The sequence below is a fragment of the Cynocephalus volans genome, chromosome 10, assembly GCF_027409185.1.
Source record: "Cynocephalus volans isolate mCynVol1 chromosome 10, mCynVol1.pri, whole genome shotgun sequence".
NCBI lineage: Eukaryota > Metazoa > Chordata > Mammalia > Dermoptera > Cynocephalidae > Cynocephalus > Cynocephalus volans.
In genome coordinates this window covers 43,451,346-43,478,197 of record NC_084469.1, presented here as the reverse complement: position 1 = coordinate 43,478,197, position 26,852 = coordinate 43,451,346, and the positions used below count along the sequence as shown (strand labels likewise).

At 49.8% G+C, this 26,852-nt stretch overlaps 1 protein-coding gene across 7 annotated transcripts in view; it reads right to left on the bottom strand.

Annotated features, from left to right (window-relative positions):
- The window catches only part of MPRIP (myosin phosphatase Rho interacting protein), a 144,462-nt gene that overhangs the window by 94,124 nt on the left and 23,486 nt on the right, over positions 1 to 26,852 (bottom strand). For all 7 annotated transcript variants that reach the window (XM_063110157.1, XM_063110159.1, XM_063110158.1 and 4 more), the window contains exons 2-3: positions 21,176 to 21,253; positions 19,196 to 19,261 (exon numbers count right to left, since the gene is read on the bottom strand). In XM_063110157.1, the coding sequence (XP_062966227.1) occupies positions 19,196 to 19,261; positions 21,176 to 21,253 (144 nt within the window). The remainder of the gene's footprint in view (positions 1 to 19,195; positions 19,262 to 21,175; positions 21,254 to 26,852) is intronic.

Sequence of the window (26,852 nt, the reverse complement as noted above, 5' to 3'; positions counted from 1 at the left end):
CCTGCTCTGGCCACAGAGTCCCAACATTGAGGCCAGCAGCAACCAGAGGGTCCAAAGGTTCTGGAAGCAGGGGCAGCAGGCACAGCTGAGTGGAGTGGGAGGGCTACAGCAGAAAGATTTCAGGAAAGTTAGAGTCCCCCACACAACCTTCTTCTGGTGCCTATAGGTCTCCCAAGCCTGGAGACGGGAGGATTCATATTGGGGGAAACCGACTAGCCCAAGAGAAAGACCCCCTGAAACTGGCATTCTCCACAGAATAGAGATAAGAGGGTTTGTATATGGGGACATTTGAGGGTCCCCCCAAAAGGAGCCAGTTCCCTGCTTAGCTGTCCTTCTAAGTCAGGCCTACCAGTCGACACCTCCACCTGCACCCACACCCCATACACATGCATTGTCTTGTTCTTAAAGGTCACCACTCATTTGAGAAAGCCCAAGACCAAAACAAACAGAAAGAGAATTGGAAGAATGCCAGTCAGACCAGAGACAGAATAAAATTTCAAGATAACCGAATGAGGGAAAATATTGCATCCCTGGAACACAAATAAGATGCTATAAAAGGAGATATATATAACAAAAAGTGAGCCCTAAGAAACGAAGCATGTGACAGCTGGAATAAGAATCCAGCGGAAGGGTTAATGCAAACTCAGGCACGACAGAGCAATGCAGAAAGAACTACAGACTCTGTCCAGAAGACCAGCAGCCAGATCAAAGAAGTCCCAGAAGTAAAGACCAAGGAAAACAAAGCAAAGGAAATTACCAGAGGGGGAAAAAATACAAGAAAACATTCTGGACCAGAAGGTCAGAACTTTCCATACTGCAGGTACACAGGCTTCCAGATCAATGAAAGAAAATAGATCCATACCAAGGCATAGTTTCAGAAAAGTTTAGAACTCATGGGATAAAGAGGAACACCTAAAAGTTTTCAGAGAAAACATTCAGTTCATTTATAGAGGGTCAGGAATCGTACCTTTCTACATCTACTTCCCAACAGTAATGGTGGAAGCTAAAGACAAAGAAAAATGCCTTCAAAATTCCAGGAGAAAATTATTTCCAACTCAACAATCTAAAGCCAGTCCAGCTACCTATCAAGAGAGTGTGGTAGAAAAGGCATTCGTGGACAGGCGAGGTCTCAGAAACTGGTCTTTCCTGGTGCCTTTCTCAAGAGGTTTCACCAAATGAAAAAGTCAACCCCCCAAAAGCAAGAGATTGAGCTAAGAAACCCAGGAAAAGGCAGAACTCCCAGGATGATGGTGAAGGCAAAGCCCAGGTCAGGAGCTACACAGCAGGCCGAGGGGAGAGCCAGTCCACGCTAGAGCTGCGTGAGGGAGGTCACCACAAAAAAAAGAACCACTGCCCTACGTATCTGCCCACACTAAGAAGAGTTTTATAGTTCTTTCGGAAATTCTAAAGTTCAATTAGGGAAGGTTAAATAGAAAATTAAACAAATGAAGGGGGGGAGATTAATAAATGCAAGAAAAACCAAATGCTGTAAGAGAAAGGAAATATAATCAGAGTTTGCTACATGGCTTGAAGGCGCACAATTTTTACGATGTCATAATAAGGTAAACAGTACTCATTTAGCCGCAATATTTAATTTAAGATAACTATATTGGTGGGATGGTAATGAGAGATGACGCATGAGTGCATGTGCCTGCACATACGTGTGTGTGCTTGGGCAGGCGGGGGCAAGGGGGGCAGGTGAGAGAACTAAATCCTACCTACGGTGTGTAAAATCAATAATATCTTTTAAATCTCGAAAAGTAGCAGTAAAGACGTGATTTACAAACACAGAGGTAAGTACTAGATCACTCTGGCTGGAAGAGCTGGCAACGCCTCCTCTGGGAACAGGACCCAGGAGTTAAGAAGGAACGCAGCACGGCAGTGGACTCATTTCATAAGCTATGTCTTGTAGTTATGAATCTGACTTTTTAAACTACATACGTATGTTATTTTGAAAAAACAATTAAAGCCCCGTGATACCTTTAAAATTCCCATCTGGCTCATTTTCGGCCTTTAAGCATGTCAGGGAATACGGTAGGATCCAAGGGTAAATACAGAGCAATAGGGAGGAAAATGGGTACATACTACATATCCCTTCCCCAGGGAAAAAATCCCAAACTACTGCCCCACTTTCAAAGGCTCTGGGAGACTGCACCCCAAGACCCTCAGATCAGTTAGCACTTCTCTTCAGGTGTGTTCATATATTGTACTCTTCACTGGAAATAAAAGATTGGTCCCCCAAGTCAAAGTCTGCAAAGAGGGCACTCAATACAGGAAGAGTTCACGCAGGAATTATGGAATAATCCTTTCCAAGCCTCCAAGATGGTTACAATTTAAATACTTGACTTTGGACGGAAATATAATGTTTAAACCACATAGCTGGATATGCTCCAAACTTAAGACAAACGTTTAACAGTATATGAAGGAAACCAGCATGGCCAAAATTGCCACCTGTTTATCCAACATTCAAACATGCTACTTGAGGCTAAGGTTCTATACAGTGGACTTCTCCCCTCTTCCATTCTCTCAAATTACCACACAGGCCACCTTGCAGGGCCCCTTCAGGCACAAACACCGTGATGTCTCCAGTGGCTGGTGGATGCAGGAAGAAACAAACAGACTAAACGCATGCTCCCAGACCATCCCTTTCTGCAGATGACCAGGCGATGGGGACAGCCTGCTCTGCTCTGGCTGGGCCTACTTTTCTTCATCCCGTGGGGTCCACCACAGTAGGACGAGGGTGTAGTCCAAGAAAACATGCTGGATGTCCACTGACATCACCTAGACAACTGTCTTTCCCTACAAAGCCTTTGCAGAAAAGAGAGAGAAAAATGGTCAAGGGCCCTCAAGAGGAAATGTTGGTTCCCCTTTTCATGCTCTGGAAAAGGCAGGACTTGTGTTGACTTCAGCAACAGAAGTGCAGTGAAGGAGCTGGCACAATGATCCAATTTGATGGGCCAGGGGAAGAGAGAAAATGTGGACAGAAGTAAACTGGGAGAAACAAAAGGGTATCGAGAGGCTTCAGGAATTCTCACCCACCACGTTCCGGCCCCTCCGCCCCCCAACTCCCGCTCTGGTAAGAAGGAAGAAAAGCCAAAGATCACAAGTGGCCGCCTTTCTATCCTGATGCTTGGGGACATGGCTGTCATACCTGTCATATTTCCCACAGCACAGCGCCCAGCATGTGCGAGCAGATGACCGACCAGTGTGCCTCTGACAGATACTCACACGGCTCCTCTCTCTCGGAGCTGGGCACTAGCATGAGCCCTCCACACAACTATGACAAGTCTCAGACTATGAAGCAGGGGCAGCTGCAGTCGAGCCTCATGGACAGTTTAAGTGTGTTAAAAACCACAGCTGTATGAGCCCCACTTTGCAACACTGCCTGTCTTCAGAGGACACACAGGAGGCCACAGAGGGTGTGTGGGAAGAAAGCAGCGATGAGACGATGTGGGGGACAAAAAACAAGAGCCAAGAAGCACCAAGGGAAGTCTGTTGGTTATTCCCACTAGGGGCTCTGATCTGACGCTCAGCGCCAGCACCCCCTCTCCCTGCGTGGGCCGCCACAGCATCACTGTTAAACAGTAAGCTCCATTTACAGTGGTTCTCTGACTGCATGTCACTCTCCCAAATGTCAGTATTTATACAGAAACCATGCCCAGGCACACATGGGCTGGGGCTGTTTTCCTAACCTTTTCTCATAGAGCATTAATTGTGTTCTCTTCTCCATCTTGGAATGGAGGCCCCCAAAAGATAAGAAACTTGAGGCGTTCTTGCCACACACATCCGCCACTCTCCCACCCCAAGTCCACGTCCACCACCACAGCCTCTTGCCTTCTTCCTCTGCATTCTTTGCACTCCAGCAGCTCCAGGCAGGACAGGGAGAACTGTGAGAGGTGTGGCACAGTGGAAAGGACCCTGGATGAGCATCAGACATCCAGCCGTAGTGCACCACTGCACAGCCCCAGACAATGCGCTCTATTCAGCCCACAATCACTAAGTGCCTACAACTACACAAGGCTCTGCTGGGCTGGGCAATACGAAGTGTGTCAATCTCTCAGTAGCACACCAGCTCATTAAAGACACTGTCCTGTTTACACAAATCCCAGTAATGAGAGTTGCTGCAAGGAGTTAGGATCTGTCTCTGCAACCTACTGGCAGGGGACTGTGGAGACCCCACCTCCCCTCTGGGTCAGCTTCCTCATCTGTCAAAGTTGAGGGCTGGACTAGAGGATGTCTCTGAGGACCCTCCCTCCAACACCACACTGCGTCTTTCATTCTTGTGGGCACTTCAGACACAGCTAGAGCAGTCCCTGAGGTCCCTGGGACCAGAACACAAGGCATTGCTGGTTGAATCTCCTGCTGAGAACCCACTGGAAGTTTGGGCCAGGCAAGCATGTCCTCCAAATCCAGGTATAAGCCAACCCCACCCCACTCCAGTGGATTCTTCAGACCTCAGTTGCCTTGGGGCATGAGGTTAGGAAATGGCCTGGCCCTTTGCTCCCCCTGTACCAGCCTCATGCACCATGGGTGCTATATGCACCCAACAGGTGTCAGGAACCTAACAGCGTTAATGCCAATCACCCCACAGAGGTATCAAGACTTCTGCCCTAGTTTTTCCTGGAATATCAGAGCTCTTCAAACATTAACCAAGTAAGGCTCTGGAATTCCTGGGCCAGAGGGGTGTCTGGGCCCCAGCTCACAATGCGGGAACACAGCCAGAGCTGCTCCACCCACCGGGCCTTCGATGCATGGCTCCTTGTCAGAACCCCAGGCCTGCCTGGAAAAAAAACTTTGACCTTGGTCAAGTTACTGCTCTCTCCATGGGACCATTTTAAAGATGAAGAGCAAACACAGTGAGAGAAGCTGGCACTGTGGTTGGTGCATTAATTTCTTACCTCTGCATTGATCACAGAGGCTAGCTGGTTCCAAAAAATATAGATGGCATCTGGAGGAAGTGGGCCTCGGGCTCCTGTCCTGAGATAGCTGCTGCATCCTATAAGATAGCCCAATGCCACTGACGAGCATCAGCACCAGCACTTTTCACTGCCAAGTCCGGCAGGCCACCACATCCTTGACTGGCTGACAGGAGCCAGGTGGCTCAGAGGTAGACAATAAACCACTGCTTATTAGACTCTGAGGAGCAGCCTGTCCACTATCCTCTTATCTAGGCAGAGGCACAGATAGAAGTCCAAGGCAAGATTACCTGCAGAAGGACAGACAGTGGGAGAATCATGCCCCTAGGACCCTTCTGCCCCTACAGGGAAAGCCTGCTTCCACATGGCTAGCTGGAGGCAGGTCACAGCTGGGTCTGCACAAAGTCCTTCAAAGCCTCAAGGGCTATGGGGAGTTTCTGTCCTCCTCCCTTGTTCTGTTCTGTCCCTTCACCTTAGTGTCCCATGGGCTTGGTCTGCAACACCATACCTCTCTGTACCTCATATTTGGGAAATAAATAAAAAACCAGTCTTGCCAACAGGGAGTCTTTTCTTTCCCCCTCACCTCACCCTGTGACGACCAAGAAGCCCAGCAGTGACAGTTGCTGCATGTGCCACTCTTGAGGGGCTCATCTCACAAGGTGACTTGAGTCAGAGCAACCATCAGAGCTGCATGGTGCTGGGCTCCACACTGTTATGACCCAGGCAAAAACCACTTTCTTATCACGCCACCTGTAGAGGGGGCTGGCACTTTCAGGTCCATTTCTATGCTGACATTGCCTGATTTTGCCTCACTATGAAAACACAGACACCCTGGAAGGAGAGAGATGCTGACACCCAGGTGGGGACTGCACCATCCATCGTGGTTGATCTCTGGTGGCCCCACTGTCTTCCTTTCTCTTTTCCCATTTCTGGCGCTTACATCTCATGCTGGCTGTGGCATCCACGAGTCCTACTTAACCCTGCTGACCTCCCCAGAGCTCAACAGTAGAGATGAGGAGAGAACAGGGAGGCCACGACTGTGAGAAAGAGGCAGCCACACTCTCTGGTTATGCAGAAGTCACACGTCGGCGGGGAGGGGGCACAATCCTTCCCACCAACCTCCAGTCTCAGGCAATGCCACTTCAGCCCTTTTCAGACCTGGCCTGGCACCATCCCTCAGTGAAACAATCCAGGCAGAGTCCACTAGCCTTTCTGTTTCCAGACTACTTTGCAGTAGCTCCCTCTGATTATAACCTTTGTGGCCGGCTGAATGATGGCCTCCTGGAACCTGTGAAAGTTCCCTTAGATGGCAAAAGAGACTTTGCAGGTGTGACTTAGTTAAAGATCTTGAATGAGGTGATTGTTCTGGATTATCCAGGGGGGCCCAAAATGTAATCACAAGGGACCTCACAAGAGGGAGACAGAGGGAGATTTGATCAAGAAGAAGAGATGTGACCATAGAAGCAAGAGGCTTTAGTGGTGAGAGAAAGGGGCCACGAACTGAGGAACGCAGGCAGCCTCTGGAATCTGCACAAGGCAGAGACAGGGATTCTTCCATAGAGCCTCAGAAGGAACCAGCCCCACTCACACCGTGACTTCAGTCCAGTGGTACTCATTTTGGACTTCTGACCATACAGAACTGTAAGAGAAAAAATATGTTGTTTGGGGCCATTAATTTGTGGCAATGTTTTACAGTGGCCACAGGAAACAAATAAACCTACCACGTGTGTACTAGGACCAATATCCTCCTCCTAGTAGGAAACCACCTTGAAGTTCACGTGACACACATCAGGTACCAGGCAGGTGTTTGTCAATAAGTGATTCATCAATGCGCACGTGTGTGGGGGCAGACCAGCCCTTCAGGACAGGTTAGCACACAGTACAATGTGAAGGACACCCCCTCAAGACCCCCCACACTGCTTATCTGCATCTCTGAGATCCCACAGTACAATCACTCCCCGGGTTCAGCGAGCTTTCCCACCATAAAGAACATTCCCTTCCCTTCCTGCCCAAATAAAAGCTTCTTCTTCTTTTTTTTTTTTTTTCTAAAAGATGACCGGTAAGGGGATCTTAACCCTTGTCTTGGTGTTGTCAGCACCACGCTCAGCCAGTGAGTGAACCGGCCATCCCTATATAGGATCCGAACCCGTGGCCTTGGTGTTATCAGCACCACACTCTCCCGAGTGAGCCACAGGTCAGTCCTGAAATAAAAGCTTCTGAAAAGAGTTTTGGGGAGGGCAGGATGGGAGGGACTGGGGAGGCAGGAGCGATTACGACACTAACACATTAAGCTGCCTACCCACAATCGATGCCTTAAGTGGACTGGCTTATCAGACTGTTTTAGGACAGCATTACCTATTTCCCAGGAAAGTTCCCAGCAAAAGACACAGTCATGCAGGTGGGGCTGGGTGCAATGACAGGTGACCCAAGTAGGGGGCTGGAGAGTGGGGGTGGAGGGGATTTGTCCCTGAAGGTTTTGCCGCCTGGCCCTGTGCTGCCCAGCCCCACGTGTGCAAGTGTACAAGTGTGCAAGCACTGCACGCACACACATGAACACACTGGCACCAGCCACTTGGCTTGGTTTTTTTCAACCCTAAACATTTTCTGTTGCAAACTCCCATAAAATGAATCTTTTTCGACAGTTCTTTCCCTGCTGCTACTTAGTTTCCTAACCAATTGTTCCAAGCAGTTCACTTTTCTAATACCCAAAGTCATTTTTCTCTCTGCAGGAGGGAGATGCCCAGTCCACTGTCACAAAGCTTCAGTCTGCAGGGCACAGTCGCAGCTGCTGCGGAGAAATCCACCCACAGTTCTGAAGATACCCCACCACATACCGATCACAGCCCATCTTTTCAGGTGCTTCCATGTGCAAGATGTGCGCCACAGAAACCCCTCCACCTCTCAGCAGAACTGTCACTCCCACCGCTGCCTCACCTCCTCCCCGTCACTAAAGGAGCAGCATACACACCAAAGGGCTGGACAGATGGCACCCAGTGGACAACAAGAGGTAAAACAATCTTCAGCCCCCTGGTAATTAATCGCAGGTATCCAGAAGTCTCCCCACTCGATAGCTGCAGGAGCACTGAGGAAGGCAGAGAGAAGAACGTGGGTATCTAATTATGGCATCGAACGCAGGCAGTGGCTAATTACTATTTTACTGTCCTTGACTCACCACTTATGTAAGTGCAAGGAAGGTAAGCACGGTGGACCATCCCAGTGAGACAAAAGGGCACTCACTGTTACCTGAGGTTACCAAATCCTCTGTGTGGTCTGTAATTCCAAGAAGGTGGATTTTCAGAGGGAAGCCTACTTAAAATGTCTACAACAGAGACTCAAGCACCAAAGAGCCAAGAAGCACAACAGACTGAATCACCAGCCAGTCAACTGATGCCATGTCTATGCCCTCAGGGCACTCACTGTCCTGTAGAGGCAGGCCCACGTGGAAATAAGTGCAAAGTGTTCTCTGTGCTCTGACAGGTGTGCTGGGAAGAAGGGACACAAGGGAGGAAGGACTCGAGTCTGACCGAGACCAACCTGTGTCCTCTCCAGGCTCTGACGAATGATTCAGGGTAACCTGCAGGGCCTTCCTAGCCCAACTGCATAGGTGTATCTGATCCCTCCCATCTGGCCCTCCTTGCCCACTCATTCCTGCATGTTCTTCTCTAACTTCTTCCCTCTACAAGGCTCAGGCCATCCACATAAGACTCCAGCACTGGAGGCACAGATCCAAACTGCCACCATGCAGGCCACTTCCCTCTCCACTCCCTCCAGCCCCCGATGGACAGCTCACAGGCTGCGGGTCAGGACCAGGCGAGCAGGGAACCTGGCTGCTGGCCCCACACCTGTGGCTGAGCCCCTGTGGGCCAGTCTCAGTTATTCCCCCGACTGGGTTTCCTCACCCATAAAATGGAAGATCTGAATCAGGTCAGGGCTGGAGACCCCTCTGTCCCCTACAGGAGTCTGCTCTATTCTCAGTCCACACAGCCCATGAGCTGCTGGCTTTCATCTTCTCCTTGTTTCATATTTGGGAAATGTCACCCAGGCCACTGTGCAGAGTTACAGACAACAAGGAGGAGTTATGCCCTCCAGCTGATACCAAGCCAAAGCGTTTCACAAACCTGTGCTGCAAGCTCCTCCCCACACATCTCTGAATCTCCTCCCCCAACTTCCCAGTTTACGCATTAAAAGGAAAAGAGGGGTGGGAGGGGCTGACACTTTGGTCCCCCCATTCCTAGAGAACAACATTCATACTGAAGGTCCCAGAGAGACATGTGGAGAATGTTCCTACATATGCGTGCTTCATCCTAATGGGTGTTTGTTCATGCACCACAGTAAATTAGACTTAAAGCCTTCCCTGCACTCACCTCTAATCCCCTTGCCAACTCCCTGTAACAAAAAGGTTATCAGACAGACACTGCCAGGAATGCGCTAGCACCTCACTTCCAGCCAAGAATTTCAAGCTCTCACATACATAACATGAACTTATAGATTACATATTTTACCTTCAAAATGCTTAGGACTTGTTAAGGAATTAATTGTTGCAATGACCCCCCCCCCCCAAAAACACGAAACTATTTTTAGTTGCCATGATTAAATAAAGACAGGATAGGGGACTCATCTGAGGCCCTGTGTCCAGAGAAAGAAAGTGGGGTTGGGGACAGGGCTAAAAAAAAAACAACACCCCAACACCCTGGAAGCATTTTCTAAACACCACTGGCTTATCCATGATTTCTGAAAACTCCCAGGCTGTGCCAGCCCTGACTGCCAGCTGACTGTGCCCTGGTTCAGCCCAGCTGCTGGCCCCTTCCTCCTGTCAGCCACTCCCACCTCCTTCCCTCAGGAACATAAGCCCCTACACGTGCTTAAGAGCTTACCTGTAAAGGCAGGAGCCGCTTACCATCAGCCAGCACTGGCAAGATGATTTCTATTTTTGCAACTGGTTTAAAAAATAAGTTCATCATTTCACAAATGTAAGTTAATTAAATGGTTGACACATGAAGAGGTGCCTTTCCAAAGCAGGCACATAAGCTGGGCCTTCAGGCCCCTGGATAATTCTGCTGCAGAAGGAAGTCTGTCCAGTCAGGGCATATTCTTTGTTGCAGCTGCTTTGGAGGAAGGGTTTGATGATGTCAGGAATATTCCACAACTCTGACTACAGTAGCACCCAATTGCATCCATTTTAAAACGTGTACTAAGGTTCCCTGCAGAATTCCACTCAGAGAGGTCTCCCAACTAGAGGTATAAAAACACCTGGTGACCACCTGCCTCCCCTCGTTAGCAGCCCCTCATCTTGCTCACATGCTCTTGTAAGGATGAAAATACATCTGAGGTCAAAGTTATTTTTTTAAAATGATCATTATGACGACAGCAGGCACAGGACTGGAAAAGAGCAGCTGAGCAGAGGAGAAGGAAGAAAAGTCAGGCTTCCTTCGGGCCTAACAACCCCAGGAGGTCCCTACCCAGGAGGGCTGGGCAGGAAGAAGGGCCTTGCTCAGGCCGCTCAGCCAGACAGCGGACTCCGTAAATGCTCACACTGACTGACTCCCACACCAACTCACTCTCCCTCCAGCGCCAGGGCTCCAGCCACTCTGACACTGTGGGGCCTGCCTCCTTCCTCTTGTAACCAAAACCCTCTGGACAAATATGAAGTCTAAAAGCAAGGCCAAAACATGGCAGATGTAAAAATAAATCTAAATTCATAAGACTGATCCATAATCCATCTTCCCTGGTTCCTCGTCTTGCTCTGCCCCTTAAACATGAGGGGTCTCCAGGCCTGAAGAAGCTTCTCTGCCACTTGGGAAGTTATGAGACTAACTTCTTATTGTTCTGATTTCTACAAATCTCTCTGAATATATATTCATATACCTACATTATGAAAAGGGTGGCAGACCACAGGATTGCAGGCCTGAAACTAGTTTAGTTCAGTGAGCATTAAAGACACAGCTCCTGTAGCTGGGCCAGTTTATAGCTACAGGCAAGCCAGAGGGGCAGGAAGGATGCCAAGCCTCACCTAGCCCCCAGCTAGCTCCATTCCCATCCCGCACATGGCAACAGATGCTGGTGGAGCCAGCCTCTCTGGACAGAGTGAAAGACAGGACAACTTTGCAAAGGAATACCATCACTCTCCCAGGAGTCTGCCCTGGATATACACCCCAGGCCTGTCACTCTAGTTGAGTGACCTCACATTCTCTCTGCACCTCAGTTTCCTCATCTGTACAATGAACATAATATCTATTGGGCAATGTCATTGTGAGGGACATGTTAGAGACATACAGAAAGAGCCAACAAGGGGCACCAGGCCAAGCACACTGCTCCTCCCAAATCTCTGTGATAGGCAGTAAGGTGGCCAAGCACCACCTCTTTCCTCCCAGAAGGCTTCTCTGCTTCCCCCAACCACACGCCGCCTTTACTAGTGCACGCACTGTGAATCTGCTATGGGACTTAACCTTCACATGTTCATGTGAGTCCAAGAGGTATGAGCTTCATCACAAGGGGACCTTCCTACGGCTGCATGTCCTTCCCCTGCTGCTCTTTGTTATGGACCCAAGAGCCACTATGGTTGCCGAAGAATCGGACGCAGCAGAGATGCTTCAACGCTGAGGAACAAGCAGGCTGCTTCCCTTGCTGGCCCAGGTAGCCTGCCCAGGAAAGCTCTGTGCTAGAGGAACAGCCAGAGCCTGAGGCAGTGGTTCTCATATGTCAGTGCTCCCTAAAACTCATGTGGAGGGGTTAATTAACCTGTGGATTCCTGGCTATGCCCTGCAGATTCTGATTCAGGGCAATGTCTGCAAAACATGGCTTAGGGAGCACTGGGGGCTGGACGTACCACTGAAGAGGGAGGGAGGGAAAACACTAAAGACAGCAGAGCCGGGCGGTGATGCCCCCCCCACCCCCCACTCTCCCAAAGCCGTCCAAGCACCTGCATGCTGCTCACTGCTTCAACACAGCACCAACAGTTGCAGAAATTTGTCAAGAACAAGGTGGGCAAAGGTCCTGAGATCAAAGCGACCTCTTGGACTCCCTCCTACGAGAAGCTCTCTTTGAAGAAGCCAGAATCCTAACCTGTTATCACTGAGAATCCTCAAAGATCCTTTAGACCAAGCCTGGTTCTTTACACAGGAGAACACAGACACCCCAAATTAATTTACCGGTCTGGACCTCTGCACCCTATGACGAACCCACATGCTGCCCCCCAAAAAGGCATGTACGCAAGAGCTGAAAGTGTTTTCCCTATTATATGTCGTGATGTAAGCTGAACTAAAAGTCCTCAGCACAGCCCCTACAGAGTTACGCAACACTTGTTGTCCTGAGTCTCTTGAGGACTCTGGAGGCTGCAGCAGGAGAACAGCTCTCCACGGTGCAGGCTGGCCCTCAGCACTGCAGCAGCCACGGCCTTACAAGCTCTCCACAGCTGCCAGTTTATCTCAGAGCAGACATGGTGCAGGAGCATGAGACCTACCACAATCAAAAAAGGAAAGAAATGTTGTCACACACTAAAACGCGGATGAACCTTGAGGACATTAAGTTGAGTGAAGTAAGCTGGTCACACAATCTAAAACACCGTAGGATCCACTTACACGAGGTACCCAGAACAGTCAAATTCAGAGGCAGAAGGCAGAATGGTGGCTGCCAGGGGCTGAGAAGGGAAGACCAGGGAGTGATGCTCAGTGGGTACAGGGTTTCAGGTGGGGAGGATGAGAGCGCTCTGGAGATGGAGGGTGGGATGGGCGCTCGCAGTATGAATGCATTTCACACTACTGAATTGTACGCTGAAAAACAGTCACGAGAGCAAACTTTATGTTATATGTATTCTACCACAATCAAAAACAAAAACAAAGCATTAGATCCCCTTCTTGCCTTGCTTCCAGGGGGGAAAAGGAAGAGCACAGGCCCGTCTGGAGCCCCAGACGCGATGCTCCGGCTTCCCTCCTGGACTCACTGTTTTTCCCTGAGAGTGTTCCTGTGCCTCTGGGCTTGGCTGATGCCAGCACCTCTGTCCCCGAACACTCAAAGAAAAGTAGCAGATTCGGTAAAACCACAGGCAGCATTTTACAGGGGAAGAAATGAAAGGGAGTGTGAGGCCACGGTTCGGGTTTCTAGAGACTTTGTTTCATCCACTCCTGAAAACCAGAGGCCCAGCCAAGTCTCCCAGGCTCCTACTTGTCTGTGAGGCTGCCCTGAGCCCACCTCACCTCAGCTTGCATTTGGGAAATTTCTTTTCCTTTTTTGGGCAATTTGCCTCTCCTCCACACCCACCAGTTACAGGGCATGTGGGTGTATCAAGAAAGAAACTTCCCAAAAAAGGAAAGAGATTCCCAAAAGTTAGTCCCATCTCAGAGCTGCCCGGAAAGGCAACGGGCAGCCCCTGGAGCTGGACTAGGCCCGCCGGGCTGGCCCCAGCAGAAGTGCCCAAGCAGAGAGGGCTTCCTGAAGCAGCCCTCGCCAGACACAGGGACGCTGCCCTGCTCCCTCCTCCTGCATGCTGTGACCTCCTGATGCCCACCTTGCCTTTCCTGGTCCCAACCCAATAGGACAAGATAACCTATCCCCACTCTGTTCTTTGGAGCTTTGGAAGGTTCTCTCCCTTCTGCTGAGCAGTCACTAAGGGTCACCACATCGCTAACCTCTCCCAGGAACACTCCTCATTTTACCTTCTCTATTTTCCCACCCACCCTCTCTCCAAGCTGGAAGCAGAAATTCTGTAACAATGCATTTATAAGTATAAAATCGATTAGCTCAACTCCACAAATATTTACTGAATGCTTACTAGGTCTGTGTCGTCCAAGCACCATGCCAGACAATGTGGAGAGATACCAAGAATTATCAGGGGTCCAACAATGAAAAGTCAAGTCACAATCTAGCTGGCAAGATAATATTTACACAAATAAAAAATAGCAATATTAGGGTCGGCCCATGGCTCACTCGGGAGAGTGCAGTGCTGCTATCACCAAGGCCACGGGTTCGGATCCTATATAGGGATGGCCGGTTCGCTCACTGGCTGAGCATGGTGCTGACAACAAACACCAAGCCAAGGGTTAAGATCCCCTTACCGGTCATCTTTAAAAAAAAAAAGTAATATTATATAAAAGTCAAATAACAACTCAAAACAGATTGTGACTAAGTGTTAAGGGAACAAACCAGCCATAAAATGCTACAGTGTACTACACATGGTGATTAGCTGGGGAGGGCCAGGGAGGATTACAGGTGGCCAAAGGCTGCTCAGAGTTGCCGCTTTTGCAGACAAACACTGAGACAGGGCATTTAACAGGCATGGTGGTCCAAGCACACTGAGGGCAGTGGTACCTGTGGTCACCTGCTGTGCAGGGGCACCCCACAGAAACCCCTCCAGACCAGGAACAGGCCCATTCCTCTTCTAGGATTGGTACTTACCCTCCCACAGCCAACAGGCCACCCTGCCCATCATCTCCCTCACTCCCAGGAAATCTGACAGGTAACTCCTTCTCTGCCATTTAAGAACATAGCTAACAGTAGATCAAATTTATATTTTAATTTTAAGAAGAAATAAAAATTCAATAAACCACCAAATGATTCAGGGATTCACAGCCTTGAGGCTGCTGATATTTTGGGCTGGATTCTTCGTCATGGGGACTGTCCTGTGCATCATAGGGTGTTTAGAAGCATCCCTGGCCTCCACACTAGATGCCAGTAGCATCCCTGCCCTAGTTGTGAAAACCTAAGATGGCTCCAGACATTGCCAAGAGGCCCTGAGAAGCACAATGCCCTCAGGTGAGGACCACTGCTCTACTTTCAGGCACTCACAGAGAAGCTTCCAGCACAGCTGGAGTTCAGCGCCCATGCAAGTCTGCCTGAAAAGAACCTTTCCTGCTCCAGGTCTCAGGACCCAAATGGCCTGGTTGGGGCAGCGGTCACAGCTGTGGGAAGCTGACCACCAAGTTGGAGCTCCTGAGCTCTGAACTTTCTGCTCGCCTGGGCAGCGGCAATGAATAACAAACCCCAGTGCTGCCCACTGAGCGTGGGAGAGGCCTCTCCAACCCCTGCGAGAGGAGGTCCCTGCCCCCTCCTCTCTGACCTCCTCCCTGACTCTGCCTCCTTGCAACTTTCCCATGTGACCTTCCTGATACAACAGGGAAAACCCTTACAAGACTGAAGTGATGCTGTAGAGGTATTTTGACACAACTGCCACTGCTCTTTTTCACTCATGGAAATTATGCCACTCTGCTCCCTGGGGTGCAGCATATATGCGTTGCACTTGGTCTGGGCAGAACAGCATTAACTGGCTCAACAGTCAGTCTCTTCAGTTCCAAGGTCATCTGCCAGAAAGTGGCCCATGGCCAAAAACTTTCGGCTCTGGGCATCCCCCCCAATGCCCTCTCTTCGCTCCAAGTTTTTCCTGGGTTTCTTTCTTTCCCCCATCCCTGGCACGGTCCCACTTCTGCCCTAGCAGCACATGAAATATTACCCAACCAACATCCAGGTTGCTAGGAAACCAAAATGCACCGAAGTTGTCTGTGCTCATGACTCGACAGGCTCAATTATTTAGGAGCAGCTCTTGGGGTGCCGCATGTGTCCTGCAAATGTGCCAACACAAAGGCGTCTCCAGAGCTGCCCTCTTTGTGTGTGTGCAGTTGAGCCAAAGGGAATAATGGACTGTGCTGGACTTCAGTCAGACCCAAGGAAAGGTTTCCTGACCGGAGTAACCCGTCACCAAAGAAAGTCCAGGGAGCTCTATTTTTCGGGATGGTTCATGTCCCCAGCCCAGCATGAATGTAACCCAGTGACCTCTTGAGGCTCCTTCTATATCGTTGTCTGTTGTGAGATTTAAGAACAGGTCAGCCAGGCATAGGGAGGATGAGATAAACTTCATAGCTTGAAGTAGCCCAATTCCCAGCCCTAGGCTACCGTCCGCATGATGGCCAAGCCAGAAGGACACAAAGAGCAGTGTGGGATCTGTCCTCCAGGTCTGCTTCCTTGCCCCAAAGGAAAGGAGTGTCCACGTGACTCATGCCCCCATTCCTACCTTTAAGAAAGTCTACCACGCCATCAAGTCTACCAATCTGATCCTCCAACTACTCTGCACAAAGATGTTTCCACGGCAAAAATCCTCTACGGTTCATTCACAACATATAAATATGCTCAGCAGAAAGAATGACAAAGGAGAAAAGTTTTTTAAAGAAGGAACCAATATAAGAGGGCCTTGGCGGCCCCCAGGACAGCAAGACCACTAATAGAGTTCCCATGGACCCATGCAGGAGCAAGGAGCCAGAACAACCAGAAAAAGGGAGCCACTCAAAGGCTGGTGAGTCATTGCAAGGGATGGCACCAGGCCAGTTCCATGGGAAGTGTTTGGAGTGTGGTCAGTGGGCGAGATGGGAACACCAAGAGAACACTGGGACACAGCAAGGACAGCCAACCTGCCCCCAATCAACACAAGACCACTCAGAGGAGACTGGTCAGGAATACAGAATTGCATGTGGTGCAGTTTGATGAAAAAAACTCAGGCCCAGATCAGAGATTCCACAGAACACAGATCCACCGGGTCTCTGGAGAGCCGGAAGTACCTATAAGATCAACCATTACACCCTGAGCTGCACAAAAAGCCTTTCCTAGGGAAACAGCAGCAAAGCAGCAATTTAAACAACCACACACTCAAGTATTGGTCCCCACAGGAAGTTCCCCCGTGTTAGAAACAAAGGACAAAAAATTAGTTCCGGCCCAGGAACACTACCAGCACCTTGGGGCCTTCCTGGGAACCAGAGGCTTCGATCCAGGGACTGGACCCCACTCCCACTTCCAGGGAAACTGTGCCAGTGCCTCGGGGCCAGCACGGGGACCCCAGGCACAGAGAACGGGACTGGGCCCTCCTCCCACAACCAGGCACACCATGCCAGCACCTCGGAGCCCACCTGGGGACCCGAGGTATGGAGAAGGGGACCAGACCTCTCTCCCACAACCAGGCACACCTAGCCAGCATGTTAGGTCCTGCCCAGTGACTGGAGGTACAGAGCCGGGGACCAGACCCTCCTTCCACAATCAGGCACACCATGCCAGCACCTCGGGGCCTGCCCAGGGACCCAGGACATGGAGAAGGGGACTGGACCTCTCTCCCACAACCAGGCACACTGTGCCAGCACCTTCGGGCCCACCCAGGGACCCAGGGCATGGAGAAGGGGACCAGACTGCCTTCCCACAACCAGGCACACCATGCCAGTGCCTCAGGGCCCACCCAGGGCATGGAGACGGGGACTGGACCCTCCTCCCACAACCAGGCATGCCATACCAGTGCCTTGGGACCCACCCAGAGACCCGGGGCATGGAGAAGGGGACCAGACCGCCCTCCCTCAACCAGGCACACTGTGCCAGCACCTCGGGCCCTGCCCAGGGACCAAAGGCATGGAGAAGGGGACCGGACCTCTCTCCCACAACCAGGCACACCAAGCCAGCTCCTTGGGTCTCACATGGTGACCCAAGGCATGCAGAAGGGGACTGGACACACCTCCCACAACCTGGCACATGGCACCAGCGACTTGGGGCCTGCCCAGGGACCAGAGAAATGGAGAAGGGGACCAGACACACCCCACAACCAGGCATACCGCCAGAGCCACGGAGCATACCAGAAACAGCACCTCCATATAGGTGGCCCACTGCAGCCTCCACAATAACCATGGCTGCTGTGAAAGCGACTAGACACCAAAAGAACCACGCAAATAGTCCACCAGCCACTGGGGTGCATTCACACAAGGAGAGTCACCAGCAGAGTCAAAGAAAAGAAGAGGATGTCTCTTTCAACAAAGCCTATTTCAGAGTGACAGAAGCAACATCTGCTCTACGATAATATTGGAGGACCCGATCACATCGCTCAGCATTGGACAGATCATCTAGGCAACAAATTAACACAGTAACCGTGATTCTTTCAGAAGGAGAGAAGAAATCTTGGGTAATTAGAGGGGGGAGGGGGAGGGGATGGGGGGAGAGATTGGACAAGTGGCATAAAGAATAATTACGATTTGTAACAATACATATGCTAGTAATATTGATTTGATCAATATATCTCAATGTTCAATATGTATAATCGATTTTGATTCAATAAATAAAATAAATTTAAAAAAAAAAAAAAAAGAAGGAACCAATAAGGTGAAAGTCAACATAGAACTAAGGTATCATACCTATGAAGTCATCCCAGAAACAAAAGTAGAGATGGTATCACATCACAAAGATTAGGACTCACGTATGCAAACGGACCCACTTGTGGCCTTTCACATGTGGGCTGTAACGACCACCCCCAAATCCCAGTGTTCCAACAGTCTGGAAGGTCCTGAGAGAGCACAGCCCTTCCACTCACATTTCAAGAACTCTTGTCTCACCCCTGCAGCAAAGAAACGAACTCAGGAAGAAATGGGTGGGGTCAACCCATTCCACACGGTGTAACTGGATTTTCTGAGATGATCCCAATTTTAACATGCTGTCCACATCTGTGCACACACACATTCACCCCCTCACATGAGACAAGAAAAGGAGGTCAAAGCTCCCACCTTCAGCCCTTTGTAAAGCTTGAAATGTTGTCACACCTTAGATTAGTTAAGAGAGACTAATCTCCCTCAGAGAAAAAGTCAGGAGACGGAATGAATGGAAAAAGAAAAGCCAGAACATCACAGCTGGTTGGTTTTTTGGGTTTGCTTCTGGAGCAACAGCAGCAAACACTCATCCAGCCAGGTGGGTGGCAGAGCAGGGAGGAACCTGTGTGCCTCGGGCTTAGTGACCAGAAGAACACTGACCCCATGTCCAGGAGGCCTCTGAAGTCAGCAAAAAAACACTATGCCAAGACCAAATGGGACAGGCAAAACAATCACAGACACAGAACTAAGAGGCAATCCTGGGACGACAGCACAGGAGCACACGTGTGTTCACCACCCAGCTGCACGCCCTAGGGCCAGTCCCCCAGCAAGCCCGCAGGTTCCACACACTATGCAAATCCCCCCTGTGACCCAAGACTTTGATCTCATTTTCCTCCAACTAAGAGTACTCTGGCTGAGTCCAAACTCCTATTAGCCTTGAACAGAAGTGACATCTTCCCTCACTACTTTTCTCACCAATGACCACTGAAGATGCCTCAAACCAAAGGTCTGGGTTTTTAGGGTCATCTCCATCAGTTGCCACAAGTTCTTCAAAACATCCCAGACCCCCAAACAGAAGCCCAAGCAGGAGCACACAGCTGCCGTGTTCATACACAATGACACAAATGACGCAACAACGAAGGGCCCCGGGAAGGCTCAGGATGGGCTGGCAAGGAGGACACTCACCATCTCATCCAGGGCGTAGCGTAAGAGGCCATGCTCGTAAAGGATGAAGAACCGTCGCTGCCATTTCTGCAACGGAGCACAGAGAGGGTGGTTAAGAGTGTCCTGGCCTTGGGTCTTGGCTTGCTGAGTCCCTCTGTCTGACAAACCCCTATCTAAGGAATGCTGGTTCCACATTTCTGGCTTCTGGAGCAGAGAGCAGGAAAAGAAGGGCCCGAAGCACAAGAACAGCGATTCGTGAGCCAGAACTGACCCGGAAGAGAGGCCCAAACCATGTGAATGATCTGTGTTCCTGCGTGAGTTATGGAGGGGTCACCTTTCTGTACTCCTATGGCACCCAGCATGGAGAGTACCACAAGACAAGTGTCAGTGTTTATTTGATGAATGATCTGACATGAGGCGCAATAACCTCAGAGTGCCAAGATGCACCACTTCTGAAAAAATCTGGGAAAATAATATAAGAGGGGTTGTTCTGATGATCCACCGGGAAAAAGGAGGAAAAGAAAAGACAGCCAAGCTCTGGAACTCACTGAGGTGGAATGAGCTAACAAAAATCAAAACAGAAGGGGAGTGAGACCAGTGGAAACAACTCCGACGTCCTGGGAGTGACCAACTGGCAAAGAGTACCCTCCTTCTCTACCCTCTACACAAAAGCCAGGCCTCCGGGCAGTGCCCACAGCGGACTGTGAGGGTGTACATCCTCCTTTTGTGGGGAGAAGGGCTTTGTCTATAATGCAAGACCGTTGGCCTAAATCATCACAGACCAATACAGCTTCTGAATCCCGAAGATCATCATGAGGGTCTGTGACAAATTTTCAGCATTTCAAAAAGCCCAACAATGTCCAGATTTTGACAGGCCATAAGGCCACAAGAACTAACTATAATATCATGTCTCTTTGCTTTGGGCCAGAATTATATCATTTATAATAATGATTTTCTCAGCAGAAACTAGAAATGGCACAACCTTAATATAAAATAGAAAAGGGAACTACTCCCTGGAAACTGCAGTGTGACTGGACCAGCTGCCCAAGTCCTCCCACCTGGGCAGTGTGAACAAGGACTCAAACAGCCTTGCAGAGAGGACCTGTAGAGGGCTGCTTCCATGCTAGGTGTCCAGGGAGAAGCCACCTGGATATGCTTCCCAGAACCATTTCCAAGGCTCCTACGTGCAGTTTTTGAAATAAAAAACCCTTTTTAGAAGGAACCCCAAAGACCACAGACACAATGCAAGGCCCATGGTGCCAGAATATGCAGCACCGAGGCCCCCACTCCACAGTGTACAATTCAGGATGGGGAGGGGTTAAGCAAGAGAGGAAGGGGGAGGAAAAGGGGAGCTCCCAGGGAGGCAGGGGACAGAAAGGAGGCAGAGCTAGAGCAATTCACAGGGTATAAGCAGTAGCAACCAGAAAAGATCTTGTAAAAAAGGAGGGACAGTGTTTCAATTGAAGTCAGATCCAAAAGGGATTCCTGACAGAGGAACATTGCTGCTCTAGCAGGGATCCAACCTTGCTGGGGTGCTCAGGAAAGACAGGGCAATGCAAAGTTTAGTGAGAGCTAAGCCAAGGCCCCCCAGGCCTTCACCCCTTGATGTGCTGAGGCCCTGGCTTGGGAGGAGGGGAGGGAGGGCAGGGTCTTGGTACAGAAGGAATTGGGAGCCTAATTAGCATAATGCAAACGTTTGCTGAACTGCCCTCTTGCCATTTCCATTGGACAGTTTCTAGAATCAGGCTGACCCACAAAACAGGTGATACCCACATGACACCTTATTGGGAAGGGAAGACTTCATAACTATGTACAATTGAGATTTTCTTTTCTGTGAGACCTATCAGTCTGCCAAATTGGGGATAGCGGGGTCCCTGGTGATCTGTCATCCGAGATCAATTGTTCAACTCCCCATCTCCCTTTTCCATTCTGCCAATTTACCCTCAGGTGGGCCCCTTCTCCGATTCCTCCCACCCTGAGAATTCACTCTGATGCCCTTACCCGAGACCGGTGCACTGGGTTGTCAAAGTCGGTCCCATCTGGAGCCAGGAGCAGCCAGCCACCATAAATGGGTTTTGCCTACAGGAGAAAAAGGGGGGTAGGTCATCAGTGGCCTTGGACCATACAGAGAGAAATGGAAGTCACCTCTGCTTAGCAGACACCATGCTACCCATTCCCCAGCTATGGGCTGAGTCTCCAAGACAGACATTTGAGTGTAAGAGGCTGGTGCGGATTCTGTAGCATCCAGTGTGGAGAGGGGATCACAGAATCTGGCAGGAGTCTGAAAACCTATAGAGCACAGGAACCCCTAAGACACCGACGGCCTTCTCCCTCAAGTTGCTGATCGAGCCACCAAGATCAGGAAAAAATGGCATTTTATTCGATGAATATGTGAGTGCCAATGTGTGCCAGGAACCAGGAATATAATGTAAAATGACACAGTCAAAAGCCCTCATCCTGAAGATACAACAGGGCCTGGAGAAGAGACACTTCTTTACTAATCAAAACCAGTACTGGCCACAGAATCACCAGCTGACTGGTTGTCTGGCCGTGGGCAGTAAAGTTTCAACTCTCCCACTTGAAAAGTGGGGGTGATTCTATCTACATCCCATGAAGCTGACTGGAGGATCAATGAGATAACACAGGTAAGACCCAGCACAGGAATGTAAAATGGTACAGACACTTTGGAAAACAGGCCGTTCCTCCAAAGGTTAAACCTAGAGTTACTTCAAGACTCGGCAATCCCACGCCTAAGTACACACACCCAAGAAAACTGAAAACAGGTGCTTAAATAAAAACGTGTACGTGAATGCTGTTCACAGCAGCATTATTCACAATCGCCAAAAGGTTGTAACAACTTAAATGTCCATCAACATATAAACAAAGTATGACATATCCATACAATGGAACATTATTCAGCCATAAAAAGGAATGGAATACCGATCCATGCTAAAACATGGACGAACCTTGAAAACATTATGCTAATTTAAAGAAGCCAGACACAAAAGTCCAAGTATCATAGAATTCCACTTATGTGAAATATCTAGAATAGGCAAATCTATAGAACAGTAAATTAGTGGTTGCTAGGGGCTGGAGGTAGAGGGAATGGGGAATGATAGCTAAAGGGCATATGGTTTCTTTTGGGGGTAAAATGTTCTGGATTTAGATAGTGAAGATAGTTTCAAAAGATTGTGAATATGCTAAAAACCACCAAATCATGCACTTTAAAAGGGTGTGTTTTATGGTATGTGAATTATATCTCAATTTAAAAAAAAAATGTATGAGAAACAAAAAACACTGGGCACGATGACTGGCCTGTAAGTTCTCAATAAACGTCAGACAATGCTATACTTTTACTCCAAAGAGTCCCCCACTCCCCAGACCCTGGCAGTAGGAGCTCAACATGGGCTACAAGACTCAGACAGACGCCCTGGCTCCGTCTCCCTTTTCAGCCACGTCCAGCTGGCGAGAAGGGTTGGAAACGGTACAAACAGGCCGACTTCTCCACTATCCTTTGAGGGCACTAACACAAATGAAAACCCAAACCCTCTGACTGCTGTTTACACATGCAGACTGATCTCTGGATAAGCCTTAGCGATCCTCTTATATGTTTTTTCCTCAAGCACTCTCCAAACTGGGAGGCCCCACCATAGCACCTCATTTGATAGCTGTGGAATTTGTGACTCAGAGAGGGCAGGTTGCTTGCTGGAAGTCACACAGCCTCCGGGCTGAGCCAAGGAATCCTCTTTTCCTGGCTTCGTTCTGCAGGATCCTCAAGGCCCCCAGGGAACACGGGCTTTTCCCTCGAACAGGTAGGTAACAGTTGCTGTGGGCCAGGGGAAGGAGTGGGCTGCAGGAAGGACAGGAGAGACTCACTTTGATGAAACAGGGGAGTGGGTGCTGGCAGAGAACCAAGGGTTAGAAGGCTAAGGAGGTATGGGGAATGAAATCCTGCCTGGGAAGGCAGAAGCAAAGGAGAGCAGAGGTCTGTTGTCTCCCTGAACTCCGGCAGCACCCAGCCAGTCCCTAGGTGGGCAAGCAGGTTCAGCTTCTCCCCACACCACTTGGGGTGTGCACCCTAAGCGGACCCCATCAAGCCCTCACGTGGCACGCAAAAGATGAAGCCAAGGTTAGACAACTCCCTGTGTATATCCCGGGCTGGTGCCTCCCACCTGGCCTCTCAGCCAGCCTGCAGGTCTTCCAGTGTAAGTTAGACCAAAGGTCATCTCTCCCCCTGAAGCTTGACTGTGCACCACCTTCCTAGCCTCTGGTTGCAGGGCTTTGGGGCAATGTCACACCATCAACCACATCTACCTGACTTTTCCCAAAGGGGGCAGTGGGGGACCTTAGGGACTGGCACAACCCGGGCCCACAGTCTCAACCCAGCTGCTGCCAGAATCAGCAGCCTCTCGACAAACATCTACTCAGGCCTCCTGCGTGCCGCACACCACGGGAGGGGCCTGGGGGAGAACTACTCATGTTTGCAGGTGACTCTGCCCCAGCCAGATTTGGGAAACATCATTCAAAGAGACAGGAACAAAGGTTACAAAGGGCAACCACTGGGTCCATTGGTTTGTAGAAAGGAAGCTGAAGTGGGCCAGATGGGCCGATGGAGAGCAGGAGGTCCAGGAGACTGCACAGGCTGGCCTGATGGGGTGAGGGATGGAGCAATAGGAACCTCCAGATCCACCAGGCAACACGCTAGGGTCCCTGGGACATGGGGAAGGCATGTGCTGCTCTGACTGCCATCCACGTAAGCAAAGGCCCATGAACGAGGCGAGGACCCCCCTACACACAGACACACACACAGGATGGTGGTCTGGGGTGGAGAGGACTCTTGAGCAAGGGCACAGCTGAAGCAAAGGCAAGGGGCAGGAAGGAAGGACCAATGACCGTGTTATGGGGCCTGAGAAGCCATCTTTACCTCTACAGCACCTCTTACCAGGAATACCCAGACTCTGTGACCCAGTCCACAAGCCCAGAGAGCCAAGCAACCCCAGGCCACATGCCAGCCACTCTTGCCCTCCACAGCCAGCCATGGTGACTTGCTGAAATCTCCCCTTCAGCCTGGGCCCCCGGTCTCCTTGCAAACCCCCAACCAGCCCCACCCTTCCACCTGGCAATCCCACCCATCCCTCAAGGCTCCACTGAAAGGTCCCTTTCTCAAGGGGCTGTCCTGACCCTTCTCAGTATCTAGTGACTCACTCTGTCAGGACAATGACACATTTCAGAGCTAATGTACACCTATCGTCTCATTATATAATTACACTGCTCTGACATGACTGCCCCTCACCCCAGAACCTTCACTCTAGAAAGGCAGGGATGAGGTGGGCCCAGCCCCAGCTGCATCCTCAATCCTTAGGCAGGTGTGGGGAGGAGAGTGGCCAGCCAGCTGTGGCCTGAGGTCAGCCCTGGCTGCATGGTGCCCTCTCTCTGAGCTTACCTCTCCTCAGAGAACCTACAGTCCTTCCTGACTCGGCCACCTTGTCTCCCAGGCATGGGAAAGGACTCCCAGGAAGAGCTGCTGCTTCTCCCACTGTGTCTCCAGCTATCTAAAGCTGCTGCCTTTCCCCCACCACAGCAGTACCAGCAGGCAACCACTTCCCACACGCCTCACCTGCTTCCCAGGCAGGGCCCCTGACAGGCCCTAAGGGACTCTATTCCTAAGAGCCCGACAATAACCTGAAACTCAGACTCGAAAACAGACGACCCAACAGGAAGCTCGCACGGGGGAGTGTGCTTTGGAAGCTCTGAGTGGTGTACTTGGTTTTGTTTCCTGGTTGTGTGGCTGGGCTTTTTGGAGGCAGGAAGGAGAAGCAGGTGTGTGTTGTCGACACTGGGATCCACGCTGGGCTGTAAGAATCCCAAAAAAGGGGGCTGATTTCTGTTTCAAGCAGTTCCACACAACAAGGCCCCTTCCTCTGCAGGCCAGCCCAGAGGAAGTGCATCACTCCACACCCCACATGAGACCCTCCCCTGAGACCAGCCTTCCCTCATGACCCACACAAACCAGAGGCTACACTTCTGGCTGGTCTCTGGAAGAGGCTGCTGGTGGTCTGGGCGTACCTCTCAATCCAAAGCTCTTTCAAAAATGGCAACTTGAAACTTCTGCTTCCTGAAGATAGGGTAAATGTAATTTTCCCTACTCTTTCTGCTAAACACAACTAAAAACCCTGGACATTGTGTATAAGACAAACATGAGAAGACTGAAAGGTTGAGAGAAGGCAGACAGGCAAGGGACCTCAGGAGCTCCAGGAAGGACACAGGGTGAGTTTCTCTGGCTTCCTTTCTGTCTCATTATCCCAGACCAGAATTTAGCAACCTGGAAACTGGAGAATCTAGCAACCTGGAAACACCGACGGGCACAGACAAAACAAAAACAAAAGCTCTGTTGCCAAAAGAGACCATGAAAGGGGCAGCCTGGAAAGACAGAAAACTTTAGACAATAAATACCCTGCTCCAGCCAAACACCACAGGAAAAAGTACAGCCCCATTCCCTAAGTGAGCAAAGGACAGACATCCACCCTTGCCTAGCTGTACCAAGGCACCCCAACATTCCATTCAGAGTGGTGTCAGAACACTACAACTAGGGAGCCAGGACTTTCATCCCCACCCAGTGTTAATGCCAGGGTGGTGTCACAGGAGGCCGAGTGGAGAGTCAGGATTTTTTACTACCATCTGGCAGTAATGAGGAGCCTCCCCACCTCAGGGTCAACAGAGGCCAACTAGGGAACCTGGACCTCCATCTCCACCTGAGTAACTGGGTGACCACCCCCTTTTGCCCACTAGAGCAGAGCCAGAAAAGCTGACTAAAAGAGAAGGTTCAAATGAAACCCAGAGACACCCAAGGAATACAAAATGTCCAGTTTTCTATCTAAAATCACCACACCAAGAACCAGGAAGGCTGCAAACTGAATCAACAGATAATAAGTGCCAACATATAACAGACATGTTAGAATTATCTCACATTTAATTTAAAGATTTTAAAGCAGCCACAATAAAAAGCTTCAACAAGAAATTATGAGCAAGCTTGCAATAAATGAAAAAACAGCAAAGAAAGAGGGCAAATGGAAATTTGCCTCTTAAGAGGCAAATAAGAACCAAATGGAAATTTTGAAATTTTATAAATACAATAACTGTAATAAAAAGCTCAATGTAAGGACTCATATAGCAGAGTGATGAAGACCAAGGAAAGAATTAGTGAACCCAAAGGCAGAAAAATAGAAATGATCCCATCCGACAACAGAGAAAAGACAGACTGGAAATAAACAATAGAACAGAGCCTCAGGGATCTGTGTGACTATAACAGAAGGTCTAACACTCATGTCATAAGTGTCCCTGAAGGAGGGAAAAAGGGAGGTAAGGCAGAAAAAGTATTCAAAGGCAGAATGGCTGAAAATCTCCCAAATTTGGCAGGAGTGTCAACCCACAAATTCAAGAAGCTGAATAAATCCCAAAGGATAAACCCAAAGAAATCTTCACCAAAATACATCATAATAAAACAAAAGACAAAACTAAAACACAGAGAAAACTAAACACAGAGGAAAAAAACCTTGAAAGCAGCCAGAGAAAGATGACACCTAAGGAGAAAACCAAATAGACCCAACAAATTTCTCATTAGGAACCATAAAGGTAGAAGAAAGTGGCACAATACTTTTTAGGTGCTGAAAGAAAACAA